Raw genomic sequence first — 26,756 nt, 5'->3', positions numbered from 1 at the left:
CCAGAGTCGGTTTTACCCCCTGCCCAGCTGAGCACCGGGAAGCGGCAGGGGCTCTGCGGCAGCTGGCACCCAGGAGCGGGGAGGAGCAAAAAACGTGCCAGCCGCCCCCCATGCTGGCAAGGGCCACGTGTGGGGCTGTGGAGGGAGGGAGGCCCGGCTGGGGGAGCCCTCTCCTCAGATCCCGACGGGAAGCGGGGCTGGGACGAGGCAGGTTCTCGCCCCTCGTGCCCCAACTGCAGCTACCGAGAGCCTGGTGCGTAGGGTGGCCTGGCTGGAGAAGCCGCCGTTTCGGATAGGTGCAGGGGCCTGGGCGGCTCCAATGCGCTGCCTGGATTCGGCCCAAGCTGTTGCAGCCGGCCTGGTGACAAAACAACCCTTCCCTTGGCAGGCAAGCCAAGGCGGGCCCAGCCCGCGGCTCACTCGCTCCCTGAGCGGAGCCACCCACACAGAGATCCTGTTGAGAGCCGGCCTGGCTGCCTGCCTCTCCCCTCCCCTCCCCCTCAGCCCCACCGGCCCCTGGCTGCTCCACTTCGGGCGCCAGCCAGGCCAGGGATTAGCTGCGCTCTGCGGGCTCTGCCTCCCGCTAGCAATCACAGACAGGCTAGGGATGGAGCTGGGCTTGGATCCTGGCAGGGTCAGGCGTGCCCGCCGCAGGCTGGCTGATCCGCCCCCCAGAGCCCTTCCCCGCCACAGCCCACTCCACGCCCCTGGAGATTTACAGCCTCATTCAGCCATCCCATCTGCTTCCCACACGAAGGCCCCTCCAGCCAGGCGGAGCGCAGATTTCCCTTTGATCCAAGCCCACCGCCCACCCCAGGCCTTTCATCTCCCGGCCGTCCCCGACTCCCCTGTCAGTCCCACTTGGGGTGGATGCAGGTGTCTCTGACAGAACCAGCCCCAACAGGGCTTTTTCACTTCACACCCCTCTCCAAAACCAGACACACCCCCGTTAACTCCTTCCTGCCTGTGCCCTGCTGCACATCACCGAGCAAGCTGCCCCATCGCACCACAGGCTCAGGGCATCACCGCCACCAACCGCAGAGAACGAGGCTGGGTCCCAATGCGGCGTACCTATAAGCTGAGCACTTGGGTGGGCGGGCGGGCAGGCAGCCAGGAGAGATTCAAGTGCCGCCCCGCGGATTAGAGGAGCACCCACAGCCGGCAGCCTGTGTTTCTAAGGGCGGGGCACATGACTCCGTGCACCTAACAAAATTCATTCTGCACACGGACAGAATAAAAAGTAGGGGGGGGGTTGTCCCAGAGAGGACGCAAGCTGAGGAAGCAGCCCACCAGGCATCACTGTTCTGGGCCACCAGAGACAGCGCACCGTCAATGCAGGGCTGCTTTCAGTGAGGGCAGCAAGGGGCCACCACTGAAAGGATCCACAGGACACCCCCTCCCCTGATGAGATGCTAGTCTGAACCCGTGCCACCACGTGGACCTGCAGACACAAGCTGGACATCTGCCTTGGAGCTGGGAGGGAGCAGCAGCACAGGGCGTGTGTGTGAGGAGTTATGGGGTGACTCTGGGGTGGCGGGGCAGAGGCAGGCTGGTTCTGACCCAGGCAGAATCCAAGCGCACAGAGAAGTTGGCAGGAGCAGAGCTTTTCAAGGCCCGGTGCGTACAGGCTGTTAACGCCAAGGAAGCTTGCAGAACACTAGCAGATGTGGATAGGGCTTGGTAAGTTTCAGTTCTCAGGGTACTTCTTCCCCCTTGAGCAGGGGACGGAATTTAAAAGTTCCCTGGCTGGGATGCCAAATGTCAAAACTCTGGGCTACAGACAGAGGAGAAAGACTGTGGATGGAACATGAAACTGATCCGGCCTGTCCCAAAGAGCCTCATGGATTGAAATTGAGGCCAAGCGACTTTAGCCATTAAAAGGAAATCCACGTTAAAGCTATTTCATTCTAAGCCATCTACCCTGTTGGGAGGGATACTCGCAGCAGAGGTAGTACCCGTCCGGAACGGATCTGAGTCCTTCAGGCCAGGATTCTGTCTCTGACAGCCACCAGCAACAGATGCTACAAAGAAAGGGGCAAGATCCCTGCCAGGAGACAACCATGGGAGAACCTGTCCCTCTGTGATTTTTCCTTTCAGTCCCTGGAGTTATGCTCTGAAGCAGGAGGGCTGAGACCCCACTCTGGAGTTCAGATTTTCTTCCTGGGACAAGAAGCAATGGGCTTACGCTGCCGCAAGGGAGGTTCAGGTTGGACATTAGGAAAAACGTCCTAACTGTCAGGGTGGTTAAACACTGGAACAAATTACCTAGGGAAGTTGTTGAATCTCTATCACTGGAGATATTTCAGAGCAGGTTAGATAAACTTCTACCAGGGATGCTCTAGATGGTGCTTGGCCCTGCCATGAGGGCAGGGGACTGGACTCTATGACCTCCCGAGGTCCCTTCCAGTCCTCGTGTTCTAGGATTCTACGATTCCTTCACTATTTATTTTTCTCACTTCCCTTAAAGAGAGAGAGAGAGGAGGGCCCCACCCGGCTACCAACAGAGTCAATGGGAGCTTGGGCCTGGATGTCAAAGGAAACCAAACAGGGCCGCCGAATGAGCACGTGGTCTAAAGCGAAGGCAGAGCACAGACCCCGTGAGGATTAGGTGGTGTGCGAAAACCAAGGCGTGCTGAATTGGCGTTTCCTTAGTCGCCTGGAAATCCGACCAGAGCGGCTGTGTGGGCACGGCCAGGGAACAGCAGCCTATGCCAGCTAGCTCCGAAATCATCCTCCCATCAGGCTTCGGCCGCAAACTTCATCTCCTTTCCTGTCACCCCTGCCACCTGCAGCTCAGCACAGCTGGAGAGACTAGACAGGAAGTTGCTATAGGCTACAAGGAGCTGTAGCCTTCAACCAGCAAGTGGGACGTGTGTGCCAGAGACCATCCGTCTTTAACCAGTAGGGGACTCCAGAGCAGCTCAGGAATTCTGCAGCCCTTCCTCGGGGCCTCTGAGTTAGGGGCACCATTCCCCGGGACAAGTGGTATCTAGAACTACTTCTGTCATGCAAGGTACCTGGTACAATGAAGTGGCCAGGGCTGTGTTTGTGTGCCACTCCATTAGAACTGCCCAAATGTGTGTCATAATCCCCATACCATTAAAAGCAAAAGGAGATTCCCCCAGAGCTTAACTGGTAGTGGTCCGAGTGAGGCCCTGGGAGGGCAGGGAATCAGACTATGGCTTCACAGACAGCACGCTTCCAACAACAGTCCTACATCTGCCACTGAGCAAGCGGTAACCTGCTGCCCTGGAAACGGAGAGGACGGGCAGGCTCACTTCAGCCCTTGAGCTCCAGGCAGAAACTCAGCAGGCGCCTCTGCAGAAGGTGATCTCAAAGAGCATCTATAAACCTGCCTGAGCCCCCTGGGGGACAGTGTAAATGGGGAGCCCGAGGCCCCTCCAACAAGCAAGACGGGAAGTGGCTTTTAGTGTTCAATCAGGCTTGCAACCCAACAGCAACAGACCCCAGACCCTGATGGTGCCAGGGACTGCAGGGTGGCCATGCAAAGTTGCACCTTGCCGGGAAATCCCTGGGTGGTCTACCCCAGGCTGACCGTCTGTAGTGCCACCTCACTGCAGTGCCATGTGAGACTCTGACTCTATGGGACTGGGCAGCTAAGGCCCAGATGTCCCCTTCGAGAGAGAGAGACACTGTGCAGTGAGCCACACAGCAGCCAGCAACCAGCCTTAGGGCTTGATACAATTAGCAGCCAGGGAGACACAGGTGCCTCTGCTACACTAGGGCTCCGACCATTGCTACTTTTGGGGAAGCTGAACCAGGGGCCAGCAACGGTGTGGAGTTTGGAGCACAGAAGCTTAATGTGGGCAAAGCCAACAGAGCACATTGATAACCAGGGTGAGACATGGAGATCCCGCTGAAATCCTTTCGACGTGCTCCAACAGCAGGTAGCAAACGGGCAGCCCAGTCCAGCCCTCTAACGAGCACCAGCTCCAATGACCTAGCGTGGGCTAACGGTCATGCCTGGTTCCAAGAAGGGCAACGGAGCCTTGTGTCTGGGAGATCCCACCTCCCAGGGTCAAAGGTTATGGGAACCAAGCGATGGGCTGTATTGAGAAGATGCCAGGACACTGCAAGCGCGGCCCTTTATGCTGGAGCCTAGCAGCACTGGGAAGACCAGCAACTTTCAACTAGCATTTCACAGCCGGACACAAACACGCCCACAGCTCCTGAGGCTCAACATGGGGCTTGAAATCCAGGCTGCCTAAGTACCGGAGCTCAGCCCAGGTGAACCTTTCCCAGCTCCTCCTTGCTGTTTCCTCTGGGCTACGGGAAGCAGATCCATGCACAGCAGAGCTAACCCCACCAGACCTGACTCAGAGCCCGACCTGCTGTCCCACAACCATGCACCCCAAAGCCTGGCTCCTTCCCAAAGCAAGAGGGGCACATGGAATGGGATTGCCTATCCAGTCTGCTTTGGTGGATCTCTCCTTTTCTCCCTCCCTCCCACTCAGTGAGCACCAACAACAAGCACAGAGGCTGCATAAACACAGTGGACCCCAAAAGTCCTGAGCCCACGTGGGATTCCCACTGCCTGAAACAGCAGCAGCACTCCCTACATTCCCAGACTCGAGATTCCGCAATCACGCTCACAGCCACAGAAGCTTCCATTTTCTACAGCACTCACCCCAAGGGCCCTTCCACATCCGCACCATGCAGCCACCTCTGCAGCGGAACGTGGCCGCAGTGTAACAGCACCGTCCCACAAGAAGAGAGGGCGGGACGTGCCAGAACAGAGAGCATCAGCAGATCACCCAGTCTGATCCGCCAGATAGCACAAACCACTATCATCATCCAGTACCTGCACATCAACTCCCGGAATTCAACCAAAGGGCTGCAGTCTGTGAGCAGAAAACAGGAAGGACTGATGTGTACCAAGGCCAAAGCCCCAGCCACGGCAGGGAATTATACCCAGATGACGCTAGCAACTGCCCTATGCTCCGACGTCCAACTGAAACTGCGGTGGAAACATTGGAAGGCGCTACATAGCTGTGGTCAGCAAAACCGGAAGAAAAATCCCCGTCTTAGGGGTCGCTGGATGAGATTTGTAACTCTGGGTTTGGACTGACCAAACCAGTATCTCTGCCAAGCTTTCTTCCGATGCTCCGGAATGCCAATTTGCCCTGAAAAAGTAAGGCCTTGACTAGACAGCAATCGGCTTTTAAACTGGTTTAGCCTGACCACTGAAGCCACCGACCGTGGACACCCTGGACATCGGTTCACACATGCTTTGAATCACGCTAGCGCAGGCCTGGTCGACACTAGAAAACCAGAACAGCAAAACTACACTGCTCAGGAGCATGACAATTCCCCCAGCAAGGATAAGCAGAGTTCAGCCGCTCTAAACCCTAGTGTAGACAGCACCAGGCCACCGCCATCGCGAAAATGCCTTCCCTCGACACACGCAGCGTCTACAGTGGTGAACTGGTTTAAGCGTGGACGTGCCCTACACCTGTGAGGAGCCTGAGACACGAGCGCCGAGAGCTGGGAACCGCCCCGTTGCCCCTGATGGCGCTGGAGTGCTGATGGCCCAGGGACGATCATTTCAAGAGCAGCCCTGTTGGCTACAGAGGAAGTGTCTGTCTTCAGCCCCTGCAGTTAGTTGCTAGTTGCTTAGCTAAAGACGCCTGGGGGGCCGTTCCAGGATCAGCTGGAAGGTCCCAGGTCCTTCTGGCTCTCTTTGTCTGGTTTGCCTTGACTCAGCCACCCCCAGGTTTGCAGAGGACACCAAAAGTGGAGGGGGGAGCGCACCCGGTGCAGATCAGGCCTGAACAATGGGAACCTGCAGAGGCTGGAGCAGTGGGGCTTGCCGGCAACACGACCTGAGCAGATTTGGTTACTAATGAATGCAAAGCTCCTGGCCCCCAGAGAAGAGATAAACACAAGGGGTGGGGGGGGGGGTGGAGGAGTGTGGCTCCAAAACAGCTGCACCCACTGCTTTACGGCGAGTTTATTTTCATCCTGTCCTCTTAGCGCTGTCCTGACATTGCCTTTCCCTGTGCGCAGGCGCTGGGCGAGCTCTGGTGGAGAAGCCGGGGGGATGACACTCAGCAATGTACAGAACTCAGGATGACCTGCTGAGGAGCGGGAAAAGGCCGGGGCCGTAGCCTCAGCCTCGAACCCTGTCCGTCTCCACAGCACAGACTTCCCATAGAGCAGCCCAGGCTGATGTCCCCACGGAGAGAGACACCACTACCCCAGGGTTAGCAGAGGCCCGGCCGCACCCACCTAGGCTCCACCATGGCCCACTTCTTGCCAGAGAGCCACCAGCTGGGCCCAGCTCTCTAACCCAGGGCTCACTCTAGAGGGGCCTCGGTCCACAGCTACGGCCATGCTGCTTTTGGGACTCCAGGCAGCTGGGAAGGGCCGCTGGGAGAGCTGAAGCCTCCTTAGGACGGAGTCCAGAATGGGGAGGGGAGGGGAGGCTCTCAAGTCAGGGGAGTTCCCACGTGAATGGTCCAAGCAAATCCCCCTGCCCCACCCCTGGCCCCAGCTTCCTCCTTTACAGACCCAGAAAGTAACAGCCCAGCACTTCTTGTGTGTCCTGGTGGGAAGGCCCTTCCCAAGCCAACCCAGATTGGGCTGTCCCAGCCAGCTAGAAGGGCAGCGCAGAGAAAGGCTTTTGGGGGAGCAGTGAGGGGCATTGCTCAGAGACAACCATTCTTTTCTCTCCTCCTCCTCAAGGCTGCTCAGTGGCAAGGAGGCCCCTAGGTCTACACCAGAGGCAGCTGCAGGCCAGCTCCAGCCCTGGAGACGGGGGGCATTGGGTGCCCTCCTTGCCCCCATGACACACACTCAGGCAGTGCAGAATTGCAGGGTGCGGCAAAGCGGCTGTCTAGTCTTCCAGGCTGCTGAGATCTGCAGAGGGCCTGGCACAAGAGCTCCCCCCTAACCCCCCCGGGGGTGCCGGCTTCAAACCCCGGAGACCCCCCGCTGGCTGGAGGAGAAAAGGGGGCAGGGGGTGTTGCCCTCCAGCGGCCGGGGCTGGGGGCTGCTGCAGGAGAGGACAGAAGGGCCACACCTGGCAAGAGAGGGGAGGGCCGGCAAGAGAGACAAAGGGGAGCGGGGGGCTCCCCGATGCCGAAGGAGACAATGCCCACGCCAGGGCGCGAGTCCCTCGCGAGCTCCAGGCAAAGCGCCCAGCCACCGGTGGAGCCCCCAGGGGGAGGGGGCTGGGCGCACCCCGGACCACACTGGAACCCCGGCGCCAGCCCTGCGCATCCTCCGCCCGGGGGCGCCGGGCTCTTTAACGGGGGGGGCGGCGCGAGGCACACCCCCTCCCCCTTCCTTAAAGGAACAGCGCGCAGGCCCCCCCCCTCCCCATTCCCAGCCCCCTGCCGGAGCACGTTGGCTTGGGCCTCCCGGGGACCGGCTCCGGGGGCGGAGACGCGGGCACGCCCGTCCCCCTCCCTCGCACTCCGCAGGGGACGGAGGCTTCCAGCCCTCCAGAGCGGAGCGGGGCGGGGCGGGGCGGGGCGGAGCTGCCCCACCCCCAGCCCCGCCCCGGGCCCGGGCAGACGAACCCAACCCCCCCTTCCCCAAGGGCTGGACTGACACTGGGGGGCGGCATCCAGGACCCCCCGGCGCCGGGCGCTGACTTACCGGCCAGCCGGCGGGCGGCGGGCTCCTCCGGTAGTGCAGCGCGCTCATGCTGTCTGCGGGGAGGATCATGCTCCCGGGCCGGGCCGGGCCGGGCTCCGGACGGCTGCCCTCTCCCCACGCGCGAGGTCCTGGCGGCGGCCGCGCGGGGGCACTGGGGCTCCCCCGGGCGCTGCCGGCTGGCGCTCAGGTGGGGTCCCGGCAGGTGCCCGGATCCCCAGCCCCGGCGGCGGGGAAGGCGCGATGAACGCCGGTTCCTGCCCGCCGGGCGTGCGCAGCCCCGCACCGCGGCCGGAGAGCGCTGCTCCTCCGCTGGGCTGCGAGCCGCGCTCTGGGGGAAAGCCGGGGCCGCGCGGCGACTCGTCTGACAGCTCCACCCTGGCCTGACCCAGGGTGGAGCCGCGGCGGGGCGGGGCGGGCCGGGGAGCCAAGCCCAGCCCAGCCCAGCCCAGCCCCGCCCCGCCCAGCCTGCGGCTGCCGGCTCCGCCCCAGCCTCCAGCCCGGCCGCCGCGGAGGTCGCGCCCTCCCGCTGCAATACTAAACCCAGGGCCCGCCCTGGCAACGGGGGGCGAGGGATGCCGGCTCCCCAGCTCTCCCTGGGGGGACCCTGCAGCCTCCCGGGGCGGCGCAATGCAGGGCTGCTTCGGAAGCGTCCCGGGGGGGGCCTCGTGTTAAGGGGTGATGCCCTGGCACCCCCCCCCCCCGCCCTTCAGCCGCGCACGAGGCCAGCCCCCCAAAGCAGGACCCCTACAGGCTGCCTGTGGGATGGGGGGGGAACTGCACCTGCCCCCCCCGTCCCTGAAGCCTGGGGGGGCAGTAACAGACAGACCCAACCAGCCCCCTTTGCACCTTCGGAGCTTCTGAGGAGGGCGGCTTCAAATCAACTGGCTGCCTGAGTGGAGCAGAGCGGGGCACCCCCCTGGGCGTGCACCTGCCTCCTGGCCCAGAGCCGGCTCCCCAAGCCGGCTCCCGGGGCCTGCCCGCCCTGCGGGCACAGCAGCGTTTGAGCCGCCAGCTGGCCAGACTCCTCCACCCCGGCCGCCACGCACACAGCTCCAGCGGAGCTGCTTCTGCCTGGCACCCGGGGCTGAGCCATAGGGTGCCGGGAACGGTGAGCCGCTCTCGCACAACACTCCGGCAACGCGCTCCGGGTGCCCAGGCCTGGCCCGGAGGGAGGAGGAGCCAAAAGGCGTTACAGGTTCCAGTAGGGGCCCGGCGCCAAGCTGGGAGCAGCGGGTAAGGGGGAGACGTGGTTCGGAACCAGGACAGCGGGTGAGTGGGGGGACCCAAGTGACATCCGGAGGTGATCACACCGCAGCTACCGCCTCGGAAACTGCTATCCCCAAGCACCCTGGCACACCCCACTGCACCCTGGCACGGGGGCACCCCCCGAGCGCCAGGCTCACCCCCTCCCCTCTTCACCCTCGTGTCACCTCGACCCCCACTGTGCTGACTCCCCCCCCACAACAGCACAGCGCCCCCTCGCACCACCTCGACCCCCACCGCACGGACTCACCCCCTACAGCACAGTGGTGAACCTCCCCAGACACCCTGCACCTCTCTATGACCGCTACGCTGTACTGACACCCCCTAAAGCACAGCAGTGAACCCCCCCACACGAGACGCCCCTGCACCTCTCCATGACCGCTAGGCTGCACTGACACACCCCTATAAGAGCACAAGACTGGACCCCCCCAGACACCCCGTTGCTGCAGGGGGAGGGAGGTGCAACACACCCACTGCAACAGCCCAGCCTTGCACCCCCCGGCTCCCATGACACCCCAAGCTCTGCACTGCACTAACACACCCCCTATAAGAGCCCAACACTGCCCCCCATGTCCCCCCCGCACTAGCACACCCCCACGCAACCCCCCCACACTAGGCTGCGCCTCCATTCTGCAGACCCTCGCTCACCTGCATCTCCCCGCTTCCCCCAGCCCGTCCCCCCATTACACCCACACCCTGCTCCACCCCCACTGGCTCAGGCGCCAGAGCTCCTGCTGCTCCACAGCTTTAACCCCCTTCATGCCACCCTCGCCTGAGTGTCCGCAGGCAGCATCTGCCCCTCGGGCCGGGGTGAGAGATGGGGGGGTTGGGGTAGGCAAGGGTTAACCCCAGCCCAGCCTAGCGCAGTGGCTGAGAGGTGCAGAGCCGCACACTGTGCTGGGGGCCCCGGAGGCTGCTGCTGACGGGGCCATTCCTCCAGCCCAGGCTGGCGCGGGCGGAGCCCTGCCCTGGCTCTGGGGTGGGCGAGGCAGGGGAATAAATGGCCTCCCTGGCTCCACCCTCCCGGCTCCCAAGCTGAACAAACAAAACCCTCCAGAGCTCCAGCTGGGCAGGAGGCAGAGGGTGGGGGACGGCCAGCGAGAGAGGAGCCTCTGTTCCCAGCCACCCACGTCACCAGGCCTGGCACAGCGGCTCTGGCTGGGCGCTGCGGCGTGCCCGCCTCCTGCCGAGCCAGGCGCTGCAGGGCTGGGCCAGGGCCACACCAGGCCCCCTCCCTGCTGGAGAAGGGCACGGAGCTCTCTGAGTGGCAGCCCCTGGCTCTAGGCCTCCCGCAGCCAGTGCCAGGGTGGGGGAGGGCAAAGGGCCGGTGGGGGGCTGGGAAGCAGTGGGTTCAGTTGGGGGCCCATTTCAAGCTGCACGAAGGAGTAAATCCCCAGGGCTAAGTAGCTGCTAACAGGAGAGGGTGGGGTGGTGCTGGGGAAGGGGGTCCGCAATGGAGAAGGCCACACGCACCTCTGCTCCTCTTGGCCAGCAGCCAGGGCGAGCCCGACAGGGAGTAGAAGCTGGTGGGCTCAGGAGGCACTGAGTCGCAAGGGGTAGAATCAAATCCCAGCATGCACTGGGCCCCACCTCCCCTGGACAGGTCGCACTGGTCCCCCGGAGCCTGTTCCCTGCAGAAAACGCCAGGCCCAGCGGCAATGCCTGTTGACCCCCTCCATGGCACCAGCCCGTTGGCGACGCCACTGGAGGAGAAACGTTCTCCAGCAGGCAGACACACCACCGCCACGCAACCAGCACCGCCCCAGGTTACCGGGCAACCAGGGACCTCACCCCAACAATGCCACGAGTGCTGTTGGCCACCGTGCCCACGAGGTACCTCGCCCGGCACAACGGATACATTCTGGCCTCGTGGCTCGTGCGGGGCCATTCCGAGCTCTTGCTGGCAAGGAGAAACCCATTCGGGCAGCAGCCCCGGCTTTTGTACCGGGGCGAGGCTGGGCTAACGGGACCCCACAGCCCCTGCTGGGTGCGGGGAGAGCCCCACTCCAGATTCGACACTGGTGCCCATTCCCCTAGCCCTGATGGCCGAGGCAGCTGAGCAGGTCCACGTGGACCGGGGCTGTCATCAGAATGCCCTGAAGTTCTACTGCTGCCCTGGGGTGAAGCTATGAACAGGAAGGACCCTTAGACCCTACATGGGCATGGCTCCGTTCTGGGGGGCCAGGAGCTGCCTCCATACGCAGGGAAAGCCAATTTGCTCTGGCTTCTGTAGGACCCGGCTACTTAGATAACTTCCCCCAGCTGGCCACAGATAAGCAGCCAGATCCTAGGCCGACAGATACCACCCCGTTTCCTGAAGACAAAAGGGCTTGTCTTGGCTCAGCTGAGCTTTGGTCAGCCCTAGTTACAAGAGATGTCTACGCCCAAGCCCAGCCCATTAGAGTCCCCAGAGAGACACAGGAAGGAATCTGCCTGTGTCCAAGCACAGCCCTTCGGAGCGCCATCGGGAGAGCTCAGAGGAGTCAGCCCCCACCCAGTGCTCCAGCTAAGTTTTTCCATCCCGGTGAGGAATAAATTCTGTTACGTGCACAAACGATGTGCACCACCAACAGAATCACATGGAACTGGTTGTGGGTGGCGTGTGCAGCTGACTCTCTCGGGGTGGCCACCCAAGTGCTCAGCTTACAGGGAACACCCAGCCCCACTCCCTTCCCCAGCAAACAGGCGTGGTCAGTGTCTCCGCTCCCCAGAGCACAAGGCACTCCCATCCGCCCTGGCAGGGGCCCGCTCTGACCCCACCCCCCAAATGGGAGTGGGCAGGTCGAACACTCCAGCACGTCGTCATCAGCCCCCAGGACTGGGTGTATTCCTCTCCCTGCCTTGCCACGCCCTCCTGGGGACAGACACGGGCACATCTCACTCGTGGCCCCTGCGCCAGACCAGATGAGGCTGAGATGGAAAGTCACTGATCCCCAGCAGCTATGGCCTTTGAACAGCCCACATCCAAGGAAGGGCGTGGGCCCGAACCACCGTCCTGCATTACAGGCTGGGCCCAGGAAGTGCTGAGGTGTCTGTGCCCAGCATTCGGCCAGGTCGTAGCTGCCTCTGCCCCAAATCCATCCAAACGGAGCCTAAGGGTACAGAAAGGGATCCCCACAGTAAGCCCTCTGATCCCATTAACCCTAACCCACTGCTGAAGTGGGACCATCCCTGCAAGCTGAGGGCTCAGGCAGCTGCTCAGGAGAGATTCAGCTGCTGCCCAGCGGCCCAGAAAGCAGCCTGTTTCTACTGGTGGGACACATCCATACATGCCCCTGTGCACACGAGAACATCGATTTTGCACACGCACAGGGGGAAAAAAGAGAAGGAACGCTGCCTGCAGCCCCTGCCACCCCAGCACCAAGCCCATCCGCAGCTCTGCCCCACTCCCTGCATCCTCCCGGCCGTCCCAGCTCCGGGGAGCCACAGCTTGACGAATGCACTTTGAATCAGGAGCTGCAATGCATCCCACTGGGCTGGAGCACCTGCTCTGTCTGGCCCCCAGAGCCGTGGCGAGACATGCTTTCAATCAATCAATCAGAGTAAGTAAATACTCCCGCGCAGAGGCTGAAATCGAGTTAATCAATATGACGCGCCACCCCCGCCCCCCGCCCCAGGCGTCTAACAAGCAGCCCATTATGGCATCTTCTCGACGGGCTCCAGATCGCTCTGGGTAAAAAGGCAGAATTACCTATTGTTTAGAGCAGCGGGCTGGGATGTGGGGAGGAAGGGTCAAATCCCAGGCATGCCCCGTGACTCAGTTTTCCCCATCTGTACAATGGGACAGTGGTGCTGACCTTTCCTTGGCAAAGTACTTTGAGACCCTCGCCGGGCAAGGGAACTTATCGGCGTAGTAGCTTCCCCTCTGCCATGGGCTCTCCGACCGGCCTAACTCAACAGTTAGGAAGCCCCCCCAGATCTACAGCTCTCCCAGCGGGAAGCTCTTGCCACCCTGCCAGCTCTCTTGCTGGCAGCGGCCCTAAGGGTACGGACGCCCCTGGCGCTGGGGCGAGCGCCCCGCCAGGATGCTGGCGTGGAGTAGAGTCGTGCGAAGGTTCAAGCATTGGCTCTGCCCAAGCAGCGACCCTCCCACACCCCCGGTGGCAGCAGCTGCCAGCTGGGCACGTTCCAGCTGCTCTCCTGTCCCTCCAGCTAGCGGGGAGGCCGCCACACACACCTTTGCTGGAGGCCAAGGGCCAAGTCCCATCCTGCTCCTGCGGAACTGTGGGCACGCCCACTTCCTGCGCCCAGCCACAGCCCCACTCCTCCTGGGTGCCTGCCCCCCCGGCGGGGGTGGGGAGAGCGCCGAAAGGGATGAAAGCACATTCCTCCGTTGGGGGAGGTTCGTTAGTTTCATGCTGGGCTTACTTTGTGTGCCTGGCTACAGGGACTATATAGAGGGGCCTGGCCACTTAACAAGGGGAACTTATAGCTCGCCATACGTCCCTCTGGCCAGGCAAAGGGCCTTTGTGGGAAATCCTTTCTGAGCCGGGGCTCATTAGCGTAACAGCTTCCACGCCTGCGGGCGGGACCCCCCTGCTCACACAGACCCCGGCTCACCTGCCACCCGCCCTCAAGCCCAAAGGGCATCAAAGTCCAGCAGAGGTTGATGTGAGTTTACATCAGTTCTTTGTGTCAAGGTCCAAAGTTCTTGGTCAAGGTCCAGACTCGGGAGAAAATAATACTGGTCATAAGCAAACAAAACTATTTCAGGGTCTGTTCAGAAGCAACTGACGAACCAGCTTTGGCAGGCGGTCCAGTTACTGGCTACTCCAGGTTTAGATCCGGTTCAGGACCACACCTGATACGGATAATTGGCCCCCATCAGATAGCTAGAGAGGAACCAATGCTGCCTGAGCAGCGTTAAGACTAACAGTGTCACAGGGAGTTAACTCCAACTGTGCGCCAACCCGCCAGGTATATCTAGCCACAGCTTACCTCTTCCCCCGAGAACACCCAGCACCAGGGTTCCCGCGATGCTCCTCCAGCCACGGGTGGAATAAATTTTGTTTTGTGCACCGAGGTGTGTGTGTGTGGATGTGCACCACCATAGAAACACACACTGTCGGCTGTGGGTGCTCGGCTAATCAGCTGGTTGTACGGTGACCATCTGCCCCACTTCGGGTGGGACAGCCTCGTATTTTGGGTGCCATCCCGGTGCCCCGATTTATTGTGCAAAAGGGGCTAATTGCCCCTTATTCTGCATTTTTAGCAGGTGGGAGCCACTGGTTCTGGCTCCCCGTGGCTGGGGTAGCTGGGAGCCAGACCTGCGTGGCTGCACCCGGCTTCCTCCGGCTGGGGGAACTAGACCCACGCGGCTGCTGCCTGGCTTCCCCTGGTTAGGAAAACTGAGAGCCGGACCCGTGTGGCTGCCGCCTGGCTTCCCCCAGCTGGTGGGAGCTGGATCAGCGTGGCTCCTGCCCAGCTTCCCGCCGCTGGCAAAACATGGAAGCTTTGCTAGTGGGGTGGCAGCCCTGTTCCCGGGGCCCCAAGTCATGGGGCAGCCGAGAACTGCAGCTGCCCCCACAAAGCCCCTCCAGCACGGTGGCAGCCCTCACGAGGCAGCCACTGCCTGACTCCCAGGTAGGGTGAGCATCTGTCCCGTTTTGGCAGGGGTACATACGGTCACCCTAGCTGGATGGCACCTGACTCTCTCCTGGGCGGCCAGCCAAGCGCTCAGCTAACAGGGAATGGCTGATCAGCTGCCTTATGCTCCTTTTGTCGCCCCCAGTTTCCATCCCTCCCACTCCCTCCCCCCCAGCACGACTCACCCTCCTGAGCAGTTTTCAGCCAAGGAGGCAGGAACATCACCGCCCGCCCTTCTGACAGCCACTCCCTGCCACCTCAGAGCAGCATCCTGTACCCAACGGAAAAAAAAACTGCCTACAGGAAAAACGCTGCCACCCACACCCTCTGGGATAACCTTGCACAAGGGCACAGGCCCGCACAGGCTGTGTCTGTCCTCAGTGCTGTCAGCTGGGCTGTTATACAACAGGGGTGACCGCTGAGTTAATGCCCCTGGGCCAACCCCACCTGCTTCCGGCTGAGAACCCCAGCAGGAGGGACTGCTTGTCCCCAACAGGCCACAGGGCCGGATCTACTCCCTAGGGAGGCACCTCCGTTGTCTTCGGCAGTTGCCAGCCAGGCAATAGCTGAAGGGATTCAGGATCAATTAAAGGACCGGAAAGAGGGAAAACAGCTCGCAGGCCTATGATCCTGTCTCAGCCAATCAGAATGCCGAGAATGCTAAGGGTGTGACACGATTGGCTACCTGCTTGGCAGATGTTAATCCCAGGTGCCGGAGGTCCCACCACAGGAGAGGCCCCTCGGAATGGGCTGGGATCATGGGCCCCGAGTGCTGGAGGCTGAGCGTGGCTGGGTCATCCCCATGACCTCAGACCTCACCCACTGCCCCCCCCAGCACAGATGCGTCCCACCGGAGAGCGGGGCTCTGCTGTAGGAACGCCACCTCCTGGGAGTGGGGGGTTTAGCGCAGGGCCGGCCTCAGGGCTACCACTGGGACTTTTCATCATCTACTCCCCGACCCTGAGAAGGGAGGCCCAGGGGGTTCTCAGCTCCTTGAGTGAGGACATGCAGCCGCTGCAGTAGTTGCTGCCAGTTTTAATGCCACACTTCCCTCCCTGCTCCGCTGAGTCAAGGGTGCAGTGCGGGGGCTGAGGGCACAGACTCTGGGCTCCAGATGGAGCTCCCCGCTGGGAACCGGGCTGCTGTCTCGGCTCCCAACGCCCCTCAAGGAGTCTGGCAGCTGCCCAGACTCCCAGCTCCAAGCCGGCAGCTGGGCTGGGAGCAGGGAACCCAGGATCTCGCCTGAGGCCACCCCCCACCCCGAGGTGGCAGCCCAAGCCCTGAGCCAGAGCTGTGGAATTGACAATGATGGTCAATGTAAGTAGGGCCGTATCTCCAGACACTGCACACCCCCCACTACACAGACATGAGCCCCACACCCCTCTTGAAGGCACAGCTGTCATAGTCACGTGGCAGGGCACTTACATCCAGCACTGTTCTTGGGGTGGGGGAGGGAAAGCAACCCCTCCTGGGCCACAAGCCCCGCCCCCATTCCACACGCCCCGCCCCCATTCCACACGCCCCGCCCCCTTACTGCCTCCCCAACCAACTGGGCTGGCGATCAGCTGGGGCATTGTTAGGGCCAGCAGCAAGAGGGTCGCCTCCCTGCACTCACCACGCAGCATGAGCGGTGGCCAGCTCTGCCCTGCCGCGCCCTCCTGGCCGGCTCCCCGCTGCCATGCGCTAGGAGCTCAGTGGGGCAGGAGGACCCAGTGTGGCCGAGCGGAGCACGCTGCTGCTGTGTGCTGAGGGACGGTGGCCCTCTGCTGCCGCACCCATGGCACTCCCCTCCATAGGGCGGCTGGAGCGGCTGCTGCAGGGCCCCCAAAGCACAGGGTCGGCGCGGCTACTCCACTCATCCTATGGATGGGGTGGCTCTGCTTGCGTGAGCGGGAGCAGGGCTGTAGCAGCTACGCTGACAAAATTAGGGCCACAGGGCTGCAGGAGTAGCAGATGGGCAGTGTACCACCCCCTCTGGCTGGGGTTTGCACTGCCAATACGTGAACGCTCCCGCTCTTGACGCTGGCACTTGCGAGGGCAAACCTCCAGGTGAGGGTGTTAAAGCCCCTGTGAATGACCAGTGTTTTGTCTCTCAATTGCCAGGAAAGCCACAGTCAGTCTCGTGGCTTGAAAACGCACTCGGCTAGCTCAAAAGCTGGTTGGCAGAATAACTGAGCGGCCGCAGGTCTTTGCTGGCACTGGGGTGTCAGTAGGGTACCTGTTCACATGGCAAAGCAACTACAGCACCGGCCAAACTTGTTGGAGCCTCTTCTGCTTAACCTTCCACAGAACTGGGCTAGAAATCAGCCCCGGCTGCCACGGGACAAAACCCGCCTACCCCACCCCCTGACCAGTCTGGAAACAACAAGGGAAGAGAAACATGTTCAGTTCCTTAGTCACCAAACTCCACACCGCACAGAGCGCCCTTCTGCCTCCTGGAGGGAAGGACGCACAGACAAACAGGTTCCCCCATTGACCAACCTACGACTACACCAGACATCAGGTCCACCTACCCACAGCTCTCAGCGTGCAGAATTTTTCCCGGTCCCGAGTGGCCCGTGCCTCTCAAACCAGCTGAACTGCAGCATTAGCAAGACTGCCATGGCTCCTACTAGCGTACAGAGCCCTGCGTGGGGAAAGCAGGCGGTTAGAATTAACGCTCGTGTGTCAGAGCTGCGAAAGCCTCCCTGATCCTTAGGATGGTGACAAGTACCAGAGAGGGAGCCGTGTTAGTCTGTATCTTCAAGAACAATAAGAGGTCCTGGGGCACCTTATAGACTAACAGATATTCTGGAGCATAAGCTAATCCTAGGGCTGGAAGGGACCTCAGGCGGTCATCTAGTCCAGCCCCCTGCTTCAAACAGGATCAACCCCAACTAAATCATCCCAGCCAGGACCTGGTCAGACCGGGATTTAAAAACCTCTTGGGATGGAGATTGCACCACCTCTCTCGGTAACACATTCCAGTGCTTCACCTCCCTTCGGGTGAAACAGTTTTTCCTTATATCCAACCTACTCCTCTCCCTCTGCAACTTCAGACCATTGTTCCTCGTTAGTTGATAATCAACACCCTTCATCCACATCTGCCCTGGAGAATGAGTCCCTATGTCAGTAAACAAACACCGATCCCTCCATGTGGCAGCACTAATGTAGGGTGGCAATACCAGGAGGAGCCCTAGTGCAGATGAGTTACAGCTGTATGAAAGGTGCCTTACTACCAGCGTGGTTTAGTGCCCAGCCTATATGGGGAAAGCTATACCAGCACAGAGCCCCCTGAAACAGCCCGAGGGCCCCCCGGCCTCAGGGCTCTGTACCCCACCATGAAAGTGATCCAGCTTGTTAAGGTAAGGGCATGTCGGTAGTCGAGTCAGACCTGGCTAATTAGAGCACGCTACCCCTCTGAGACTAGACGGGGCTAGTGACACATCAGCAGGACACACCCCGCTCTCTGTGGACCGGAGAGGCCTTTTTCCAGGTTAGCCGCCCTCGCTTAGGAAGTGGGTTAAGGGAGACCAGCGAAAGGCGTGACCACAGCAGCTCAACCTCACACCCTACCTTACGCTGCTCTGTGACACAGTGCAGCTGAGCCCTAAGGGACGGCCAGGGCTTCGCTCCTGTTTCCCGGGGGCAACTGCAGCCAGGAGTGAAAAGCCCCTGGCCTGTTAAACCAGCCCCGCAGGAAAAGGCCGGGTGACCTCCAGGGGGGCGTGAGCACACGAGCCACAAAGCCGAAGCGTGGGTGCACCACACTGCCAGGGGAGACGTCCCTCGTCATGTGGCAGCCCCTCCTCAACCCCAGCCCTTGCTCCCAGGGGGCCAGGCTGGTCTCCCTCTCCAGCACAGCACAGCTTTCCCCCGTCCTCTGCCTGCCAGCCCTTCCAGCACCTGCCAGCTCCGACCTCCTGCCATCCAGCCGTGCCCAAACACCCTCTAAGTCCCCTCCCCGCGGCAGCAGGGTTTCCAGCTGGGCCCCACCTGGCGGGAGGGGCTGCTGAGGCAGGCGGGAAGGAGCCAGGCAGCAAGGGAACTGAATGGCCCGGGCGGGGGTGGACAAAGGCACAGGCTATTGTCTGGAGATTGGAGAAGGGGTTAACAGCGGGAGGCAGGCGGGGCGGAGGGGACCAGCGGTTTGAGCGGGGCCGGGGTTATGTGCGGAGCAGCCCACTGGTGCAAAGGCCGGATGCTGACTTCCTGGGGCAGGAGTTACAAGGACGTAACTGCCCTGGCAAACAGAGGCGTCAGTCCCGATTTACTCCAGAGGCCCGGGAGCAGAGCCAGGGCAAAGGGGCCGCTCTGGTCCCAGTGCCGAGCCGGAGAGCCACCCCCTCCCGGAGGCACCGAGAGGGTTTTCCCCAGGAACTGGGGACAGGCCTTAGCTCCGCAGCCCACACGCCGGGAGACGCAGCTGTGGGACGTCCCACACCGACGCCACCACCCTCTCGAGGCAGCGTGCCCCCAGGAGAGCCTGCTGCCACTGGGGTGTACGCCAGCCCCTTGCCCCGTCCCTGCCCCTTCCGAACGCTGTCGCACTGGGGCGGCTGGGCAGGCTGTGGGCGCCTTGCTGCTGCATTTCCGGTTGAACTTCCTCTGACTCTGGCTCTCAGGCTCCGGAGCAGCTCTCGTGACCCAGCGGAGAGTGGGGATCGGGTGGGCGCTCGGCGGTTACGGCGACAGCAAACAAAAGAACCCTTTGCTCCGGGTTCAGCGGCAGTCCAGGCCAACCCCTTCCTCCCCCTCTGCGCTGGGCATCCGCGTGGCTCTTTGAGGCTGCCTTGCCATCAGCAGATCCTCCACCCGGAGCCCTTCAGAGGGGAACCTCTCCTGCAGCCAAGCCCTAACCCCAGCCCAGCCCAGCCTGAGTCGCTGCTAATGCAAAGGGCTGTGGAGGCTGGATTCCTGACAGGTCCAGGAGGAGAGATTACGGCTGAGCCATCATGGCTAACCCAGTCTGCGTCCAGTCCCTTCTCTGCAGCTCAGCTCAGCTAGGCCTGCTCAACTCCCCAGACGGCAGTGAGGCACAGCCGGTTCTTTCCCTCCATGCGTCTCCTTGAAGCATCCAGGGGCTACCACCGGCACACAGAGGGCTGTTCCCCTGAGTCAGACCCTCCCCGGCATCGGACACAAGGCTCTGCTTGGTGGCCACTCAGCCCCCACCGCCCAACAGCCTTCAGAGACTCAGGGCAACCCTGGGGGCCAACCTCCAGCATCTTGTGCGGCTTGGTTATGGAGGAGACCTGATCTCAGCCTGCAGTACTGAGCTATCGCATTTCTTACAGGAAAAACAGACCTACCTAAGCGGAAGGCGCCTGCCCCCCCGGTTCCTGGCTGCCTTTGTACACTCTGCAACCCCCAGAGCAAACCCTCCCCTGCACGGGTCCTGGGGTTGTCCTTCTCCCTACCCGAGAGCCACCTGCACGGTCCCAGGGCATCTGGGGGCCACGCTGCAGTTGACCTACTGCTCTGTGCCTGCCCCCTGGGCACCCCCACACAAGGGGGCCGTTCGTCCCTGGCTCCCTGCCTGGGGGCGGCGGGGAAACCTGCCCCCATCTTGTGGGGGCCAGAAACTGCCATGACAAAGGAGAGAGTAGGAAAGTCACTCCCCGGAGAACAAGTAGGCCCCGGCCCTCAGGAAGGGAGCGGAGCCAGCACGTGGGAATGGAGTGGGGCCAGACCTCAGGGTCACCGGGGGCTGGGATGGGGATGAGCAGCTGAGTCACAGGCAGCAAGACGCAGGGGCCAGAGAGGCCAGTGGCAACTCAGGGCAGCCAGATCACAGGGCAGCGCCCCGCCAAGGGGCACCTGGCACCAGCCACTGTAATAGGACCCTCACCTAACAGCAGCCATGGGAGCCAAGCCCAGCTCCAGGGGTGGTCAGGCAGCTGCCCCGGCTGAGAAAGAGGCCTGTTAAGGCTCAGCCCCAGGGCCCTGCCTTAGCCTTCAGGTTAAAGGGACAAATATCAGAGAGGGAGCCGGGTTAGTCTGTACTGTCAAACACAAGAAGTCCTGGGGCACCTTATAGACTGACAGACATTTTGGTGCGTAAAGGGAGGCTCTTAATTTGCTCCAGGCCAAACACCTCCCGTAACTGGCAAAGTCTGACGGGCTGAGAGGGGGGCGCGGGGTAAAAATGTCTGTAAATGGCCAGGAATTAATTGGACACAGTCAAGTAATCGGATTGCTGGGCTGTAACCACCCTGCCTGCTCTGCAGAGCCGCTCCCTGGCTTCCTCCCTCCCCACCCCCGCCCAGCCCCTCCCTGGAGGGGGGGAGGGGGAAACCAGGCAGCCAAGCCGCTGCAAGGCCTGCGGCGAGGGCCCCTCCCGCTTCCCCCCCACGAGTCAAAGGCTCCCTGTGTGGAGGGGAGGGCGCCAGCCGCACGCCATTCCAGCACAGGGGACCCAGGCGTGGGAAAGCAGCCATCTGACTCCCCTCCCTGGCTCCACTGGGGCCTCGCCTCTATTCCCGGGCACAACTGGCAGCTGCAGATATCTGGGCAGCCCTCGCGCATTTCAGGAGAGCCCGGCTGCCTTGTGCAGAGAGGAGACACACCCTGCCTCTTGCGCGTCCACACCCGCGGCAGGAATTTCCTCCCAGCCCAGCCCCTCCCATCCCTCTGCCCCAGCAAAACCCCTCTCCCACACCACCACTGGGGTCAGTGCCAGGGAGGGCAGGAGATGGGGAAAGAGGCCGTCTTGGCACAGCAGCCTGGGCGGTAGCGCAGCTAACGCTCCCCAGCATCTCCCACCGCAGCCTCTGTTGGGCCAAATCCTCAGCGGAGGGAAGGGGCGCTACCCCCTGGAAATCAGCCAGCACCGACTTACAGCAGCTGAGCATCTGGGCCCTGACAACAAGGCAGAGAGACTCACTCCTGGACCCTGCCAGAAAGAGGCCACGTAGCACTAAGGGAAGGCAGAATTTGGGGACTTAATTTATCAAGATCTCTCTTTAGGGTTGACCCCTCACTTCAGAGTGCAGCAAACTAAGGAGTCTACTTTGCAGACCCAAGGATACTACAGAGACAAGGTGGGAGAGGTGGTATCTTCGGCTCTGTCGCCAACAGAAATCGTCCTTTCAAAGACACTGCCTTCTCTCTCTCTTTGCCAGGCCAGGACTGAGACAAGTTTGTATATTTCTTGCACTTTAAGCAGCCTGGACAATGAAAATAAACTGATCAGTTTCACTGGTCAGTTACACCGGCTCAGCTCTGCACCCTGTCCATTTTCATTGCTTTCAATAACTGTCTGGTTGAATTTTTGGAATCTGAGTCCCAGGGATGGACAGTTTTGAAACAACCTGTGCTTACAAGACCTAACTCTGGGCCTGCATTTGGGCTGGCAACAAGGACTGGCTAAACCCTTCTGAATCCTTGTCTGGACTTCGAAGGGCTTGTCCACATGAGGAATTCACCTGAAAGGTTCTTGGGGCATAGTTCCAAAAGAGTCAGTTTATTCCAGAATATGGCTGGCACGCTTCCAGAGCGGAGTAATGATTCTGGATACACTCATTTATTCCAGAACTGAGTCCACACTGAGGTCAGAGATATTCTGTTCAGTTTCCTCCTGTAGATAAAACCCTTAGAAATCACAGGTGTCCAGGGGACTTTCACTCAAAGATCAAGAGCAGAATCTGCTTCCATGCAGTAACCAAACCAGCAAGTAATGCTTGTGCTGATTTCCACCATTAGGTTTCAGAGTGAACACCCCAACTGCAATTACTGGAGGCAGGGGAATTCTCCTTTAGGGGGGGTCACTGCTTCAGGCTGTTTGCAGACTCTGGAAGACATCACTGCCATAGGCTTACACTTGGTTTCACATTTAGAAGCTCCTATTTGTAACCTCAATGTCTAGAAATTTACTTAAAAAAAAAAAAAAGACAACTTCAATTTCTGGAAGCTGAACATGGCCCACGGGCCACATAAATGTACCAAGCAAGACAGGAGGTCACCGCTGCTATAAAGAAATCATCCCATTGCAGAAATGCAGCCACCTCTAGACAGAGGAAACAATGCACCAATTTAACAGCCTACAGAAACTCTGCACAACAGCTCAGAATAGGAAGTGACCAATGTTCTTGCAATGTTGACTGAATACAAGCAAGCCGAGGATATTTCAGCAAAGGGAACACAACTAACCCCTCTGTGAGATGCACCATTCCCCTCTAATTTTTTCCATCCATGGGCAGAATAAATTTTGCTATGTGCACCACCAATATAAATACGTGCTGCCCACTGCAGGTGGCCGTGGGCATCCCCCGATTCTCTCCTGGGCAGCTGCCCAAGCACTCAGCTTACAGAGAACACCGCCACACAGAGGTTACCATCCATGGCTCTGCAGTAACTCAGACGGCTCAAAGCGTAGGGCTCACAGCTGTGCTGCACACAGAATCCAAGCTTCGCCTTGGGCCACTCCTGCCAACGGTGCACACGGCAGGGCCAAGCTGGGGGCTTGCCAGGAGTCTGGGGGAGGTGCCTGATTCGCATGGTCATTTACAGAGTCTTTTAATCGGGGTAGGCAACCTTCAGCACATGGCCCACCAGGGTCAGCTGCTGATGGGCCTGCGAGACCTTTTCGTTATGTTGATGATCCACAAGCACCTGTGCCCCCCACCCCGAGAGCTCCCATTGGCTGGGAACAGCGAATCATGGCCATTGGCCCCGGCAGCAGAGGGAAAACCACTTTGGGGGCTGCAGGAGAAGGGACGAATGTTGCACTCAAACCAGACTCTTCGGTCCTGCCCAGCTGAATGAGAGAGAAAGGAGCGTGGGGTAATGACTAGGACACGGGATGGACATGCAGCACCCTGCAGTGGTACAGTGGGGCCTCTAGGCCCTGGCAGAATAAAATATTCACCATAAAGCATGGTAGTTAGCGAGGTTTAATAACACTCTCCCCCCCACCACTTTGCTGGGGGTGGCCACAACCAGCCATCACCTTTTTCCCGGCCACTTGACCGGTCTGCGCCAAGCCCCTGGTGAGATCACGGCAGTTAAAACACAGGAGAAATCTATTTGAAACCACAACGGTTTTTCCCTGGCCCACGTGTCTGGGCAGGGCACTCAGTCACCACAGAAAGTAAAGCCAGATCTCAGACAAAGGCTGAGGAGGGGGGAGGCCCAGTCCGCTTGGTGGGGAGGAGTTGGCTTCTGTGCCAGCTCTGTCAACCACGGCTCAGCCCTCTGCTGGAGATGGTCTGAAGTGTGTCAATAACGCTCTTCCTCTCACTCCAAGAGTGAATGGTGCCAGGCTCTGGGCAGACTCAGGCAGCTATCGCTGTGTCAATTACACTCAAGTCCTGTTCTGAAGAGTCACTTGGCCAACAGGAGAGCTCGAAAACTTCCTTTGTTTTAAGCCCGTCCAGGTTCTGGCCTCACCGTCTGACAGATCTGGGAATGGGTCTGCAAAGCCTCCGGCTGGCCCCACGCTCTCCCTTCCCGAGGCTCAGATCAGAGCAGCTTTAAGCAGTCAATTACAGCTGAACTTTGGCCTCGGCAACTCTGGATCCAGCTGGCAAATAGGTCTGCGGCCAGTCTGAACAGGAAGGCTTTGTCCTTTTGGACTGTCGATCAAGTGAACCTGGTGCTCGGATAAAACCCTGCAGGGCGCTAGCAAAGCCTGATCCTGGGCACAGAGGGTTAACGGAGGGTGCGGGGAGGCAGGGAACGGAGTGCACCCAGTAAAGAGGAGCTCAACTCCTGGATGGCAAACCCAAGGGAGGAAGAGCGTGCCCCCACCCTGCTATGCCAATGTGCCGTGGTACCACGAGACGGGCCACTGGCAGCCAGGACCAGACCCAGCCCCTCTGCCTCGCGCAGCACGCGCCTCAGGAGAAGACCCAGCTCTGTCAGCCGCAGCACCAACGTTCCCTCTTTCCTTCCAGCCGTGTGGAAAGAAAATTGCTACGTGCATCAAGGCCCGTGCGGATGCGCACCATCAGCAGACGCACGCCGCCGCCTGTGGCTGCTCTGCTAATCAGCTGGGCGGCACCTGAATCTCTCCTGGGTGGCCGCACACGGGTTCGTGGGCTTGTGCCTCCTCATGCCCTTCCCAGCCTCTTCTCCATCTGCTCCAGCCCTACGCCATGCTGCAAACCTCCTCCCAGCGTCCTGCTACCCGGCTCACCCCGCCACCAGGACTCCCCATCTCCGGGCAGCCAGTGCTGCCCCAGCCAGGCCTGCCCCCCAGGCTTTGTTTACACCCACCCCTGCTGAGACAGCACCTCCAGAGGAGGCTGAAATCCCTCACTAGTGAGCACCTTCTCCACCCAGCCTGGGAGCTGGAGCTGGGCCAGGCTCAGGTGCAGGCAGGGAAAGAGGGAGGCGTTTTACTCCCCGGAGTTGGAGGCTGCCCTGGCTCCCCTCCAGCCCCAGGGACAGCAGCATGGGGGTGTGTGGGCCAAGCCCTGGCTAGCCGCAAGAAGACAGAAGTCCTGACTATGCCCTGACCCCCTGGCTTTCCGTGGCACCAACACACCCTGGCAGCCAGGAGAGTTAAAGCCCAAAAGGGGGGAAACCTGCAGGCAACCAAGGCAGACCAGGAAGCAGAGCGTGAAACTGACCAGCCTGGCTTGGGCAGCCCAGAGCCAGCCAGGGCCCTTCCAGCCCCAGCTCTGCACTGAGGGGAGCAGGTCTAACCCTTTCTCCAGCTTTTCTCTCTGCGGCGTCACTTTAAATAGGTTCTTTCTGTAGCTTTTTCCACAGGCAGACGGGAGAGGCAGGGAAGGGTTTAACCCATCTGGTGTAGGCCACCTCACCCACCCACCCACCCGCAGCAGCAGCAGCAGCCGCCGCCTCTCCCATGTGCTGGCAGCAGGGATGGGTCACTTGGCTTGAGAACGCCCATCCTTTTCCCCTGTCATTTGTGGGGCTCGCTAAACCCGACACCTCACCCCTGCTCCTTTCTGGGCAGCCCAGAGCTTCCGCAGCATCATGTAACCAGAGCTTGGGGGCCACCCCGCATCCCAAGAGACAAAGGAGCTGCAGGGGCCAGGCAATGCCTGTTAGGTGGGGGCACCATTTGAATGAAAGCAGGGGAGGCTTTGGGTGCAAGGAACCCTCAACCCCCAAGACACTGTCACACAAGTGCCCCCACTCCCAGGCTTCAAGACCAAGGAAATGATTCACAGGCCAGGTCCCCACGAGCACCCTAGAAGGAGGCACCCACCTCTCAGTGCTGGAAGGGACCTCAAGAGTTCATCAAGTCTAGTCCCCCACCCAGGCCAAGCACCATCCTTTTTTTTTGGCCTCAGATCCCTACATGGCCCCTGTGAGGACTGAACTCACAATCCCAGATTTCGCAGGCCAATGCTCAACCCACTGAGCTGTCCCTCCCACCCCAGCAAAGGGCCGTGTGTGCCTGCAGCTTTCCCTCCCGCCCGCAATCAAATGGCTCTCACGCCACTCCGGGACCCCACTGTGCGCCCTGCTGGGCTGAGCTCGGGGCTTCCTCTCTCAGGGCTGCTCAGCCCAAGCCTAGATCCTCTCTGCCCTGTAACCCAGAGAGTGGACGTGGGTGTGGGGAGGGTTGGTGAGTTGCCTCCCTCAGAATTCACACCTGTTAACGGTTGTGGGCTGCCAGCCAGAGGAAATCTTGGGATTTCAGGTGACTGCCCCAGGGACGGTACCAGGCTGGCCAGGCCTCTGCACACACCCCTTGTAGCACAGGTACTTGCATAAACATTGACCTGTGGGGCCCAGTCAGCACCGAGATGCTGTGTCAGCACACAGCCACCTCGCCAGGACGGTTTCCCGCCCACCCCGGCCTGCCTGCAATAAACACGCGGCCACTCCCAGCCAAGTGCTAACTCAGCATTACCAATCCCTGCACCGCATCACCATCCCGCTTCCACTGAGGCGGGGCGCAGGGACGGTCACGCCGCACAGCCAGGCATTGCACCCAGGCCCATAGACTCTCCACCCTGCCTTGGTCATCCAGAGCACCCGTCTCCTCCCACGGCAGCAGCCAGCGGCTGCCCCGGCCTGGCGCTCGCTCCAGAGGCAGGGTGGAGAACGCAAGCCGGGGCAGATGAGGCTAAATGAGGTGAGATCTCGGCGTGGGGAGCAGAGCCGCCCCACCTTATGGCCACACCCACCTCCCAACCTCTCCATAACCCTGGACACCAGGCTGCCCGCCCTGGAAAAACACACCCAGCTGCTGCTTTCCAACCCAGCCCAGCCGCTCCGGGCTGCAAGCGCCATCCAATGCTGCCTCTGCATGCCAGGCCTTGCAAAGGAGCCGTGCCTGGCACGCGGTGCCCGCGGGGGCACAGCCTTCCAGCTGGTGCTTTCAA

At 60.8% G+C, this 26,756-nt stretch overlaps 1 protein-coding gene across 2 annotated transcripts in view; it reads right to left on the bottom strand.

Moving 5' to 3' along the window:
• The window catches only part of KLF8 (KLF transcription factor 8), a 72,573-nt gene that overhangs the window by 13,240 nt on the left and 32,577 nt on the right, over nucleotides 1-26,756 (bottom strand). Inside the window, exon 1 of one of the 2 annotated variants that reach the window (XM_075007422.1) lies at nucleotides 7,624-7,979. The exons of the other annotated variant lie outside the window; for it this stretch is intronic. Coding sequence (XP_074863523.1) covers nucleotides 7,624-7,692 — 69 coding nt within the window. The 5' untranslated portion in view covers nucleotides 7,693-7,979. Of the gene's footprint in view, nucleotides 1-7,623; nucleotides 7,980-26,756 lie in introns of those variants that run through there. 2 annotated transcript variants of the gene reach the window in all.

This window comes from Carettochelys insculpta, chromosome 13 (assembly GCF_033958435.1).
Source record: "Carettochelys insculpta isolate YL-2023 chromosome 13, ASM3395843v1, whole genome shotgun sequence".
In the NCBI taxonomy this organism is placed as follows: Eukaryota; Metazoa; Chordata; order Testudines; family Carettochelyidae; genus Carettochelys; species Carettochelys insculpta.
This window is presented reverse-complemented; position numbering and strand designations above follow the sequence as displayed.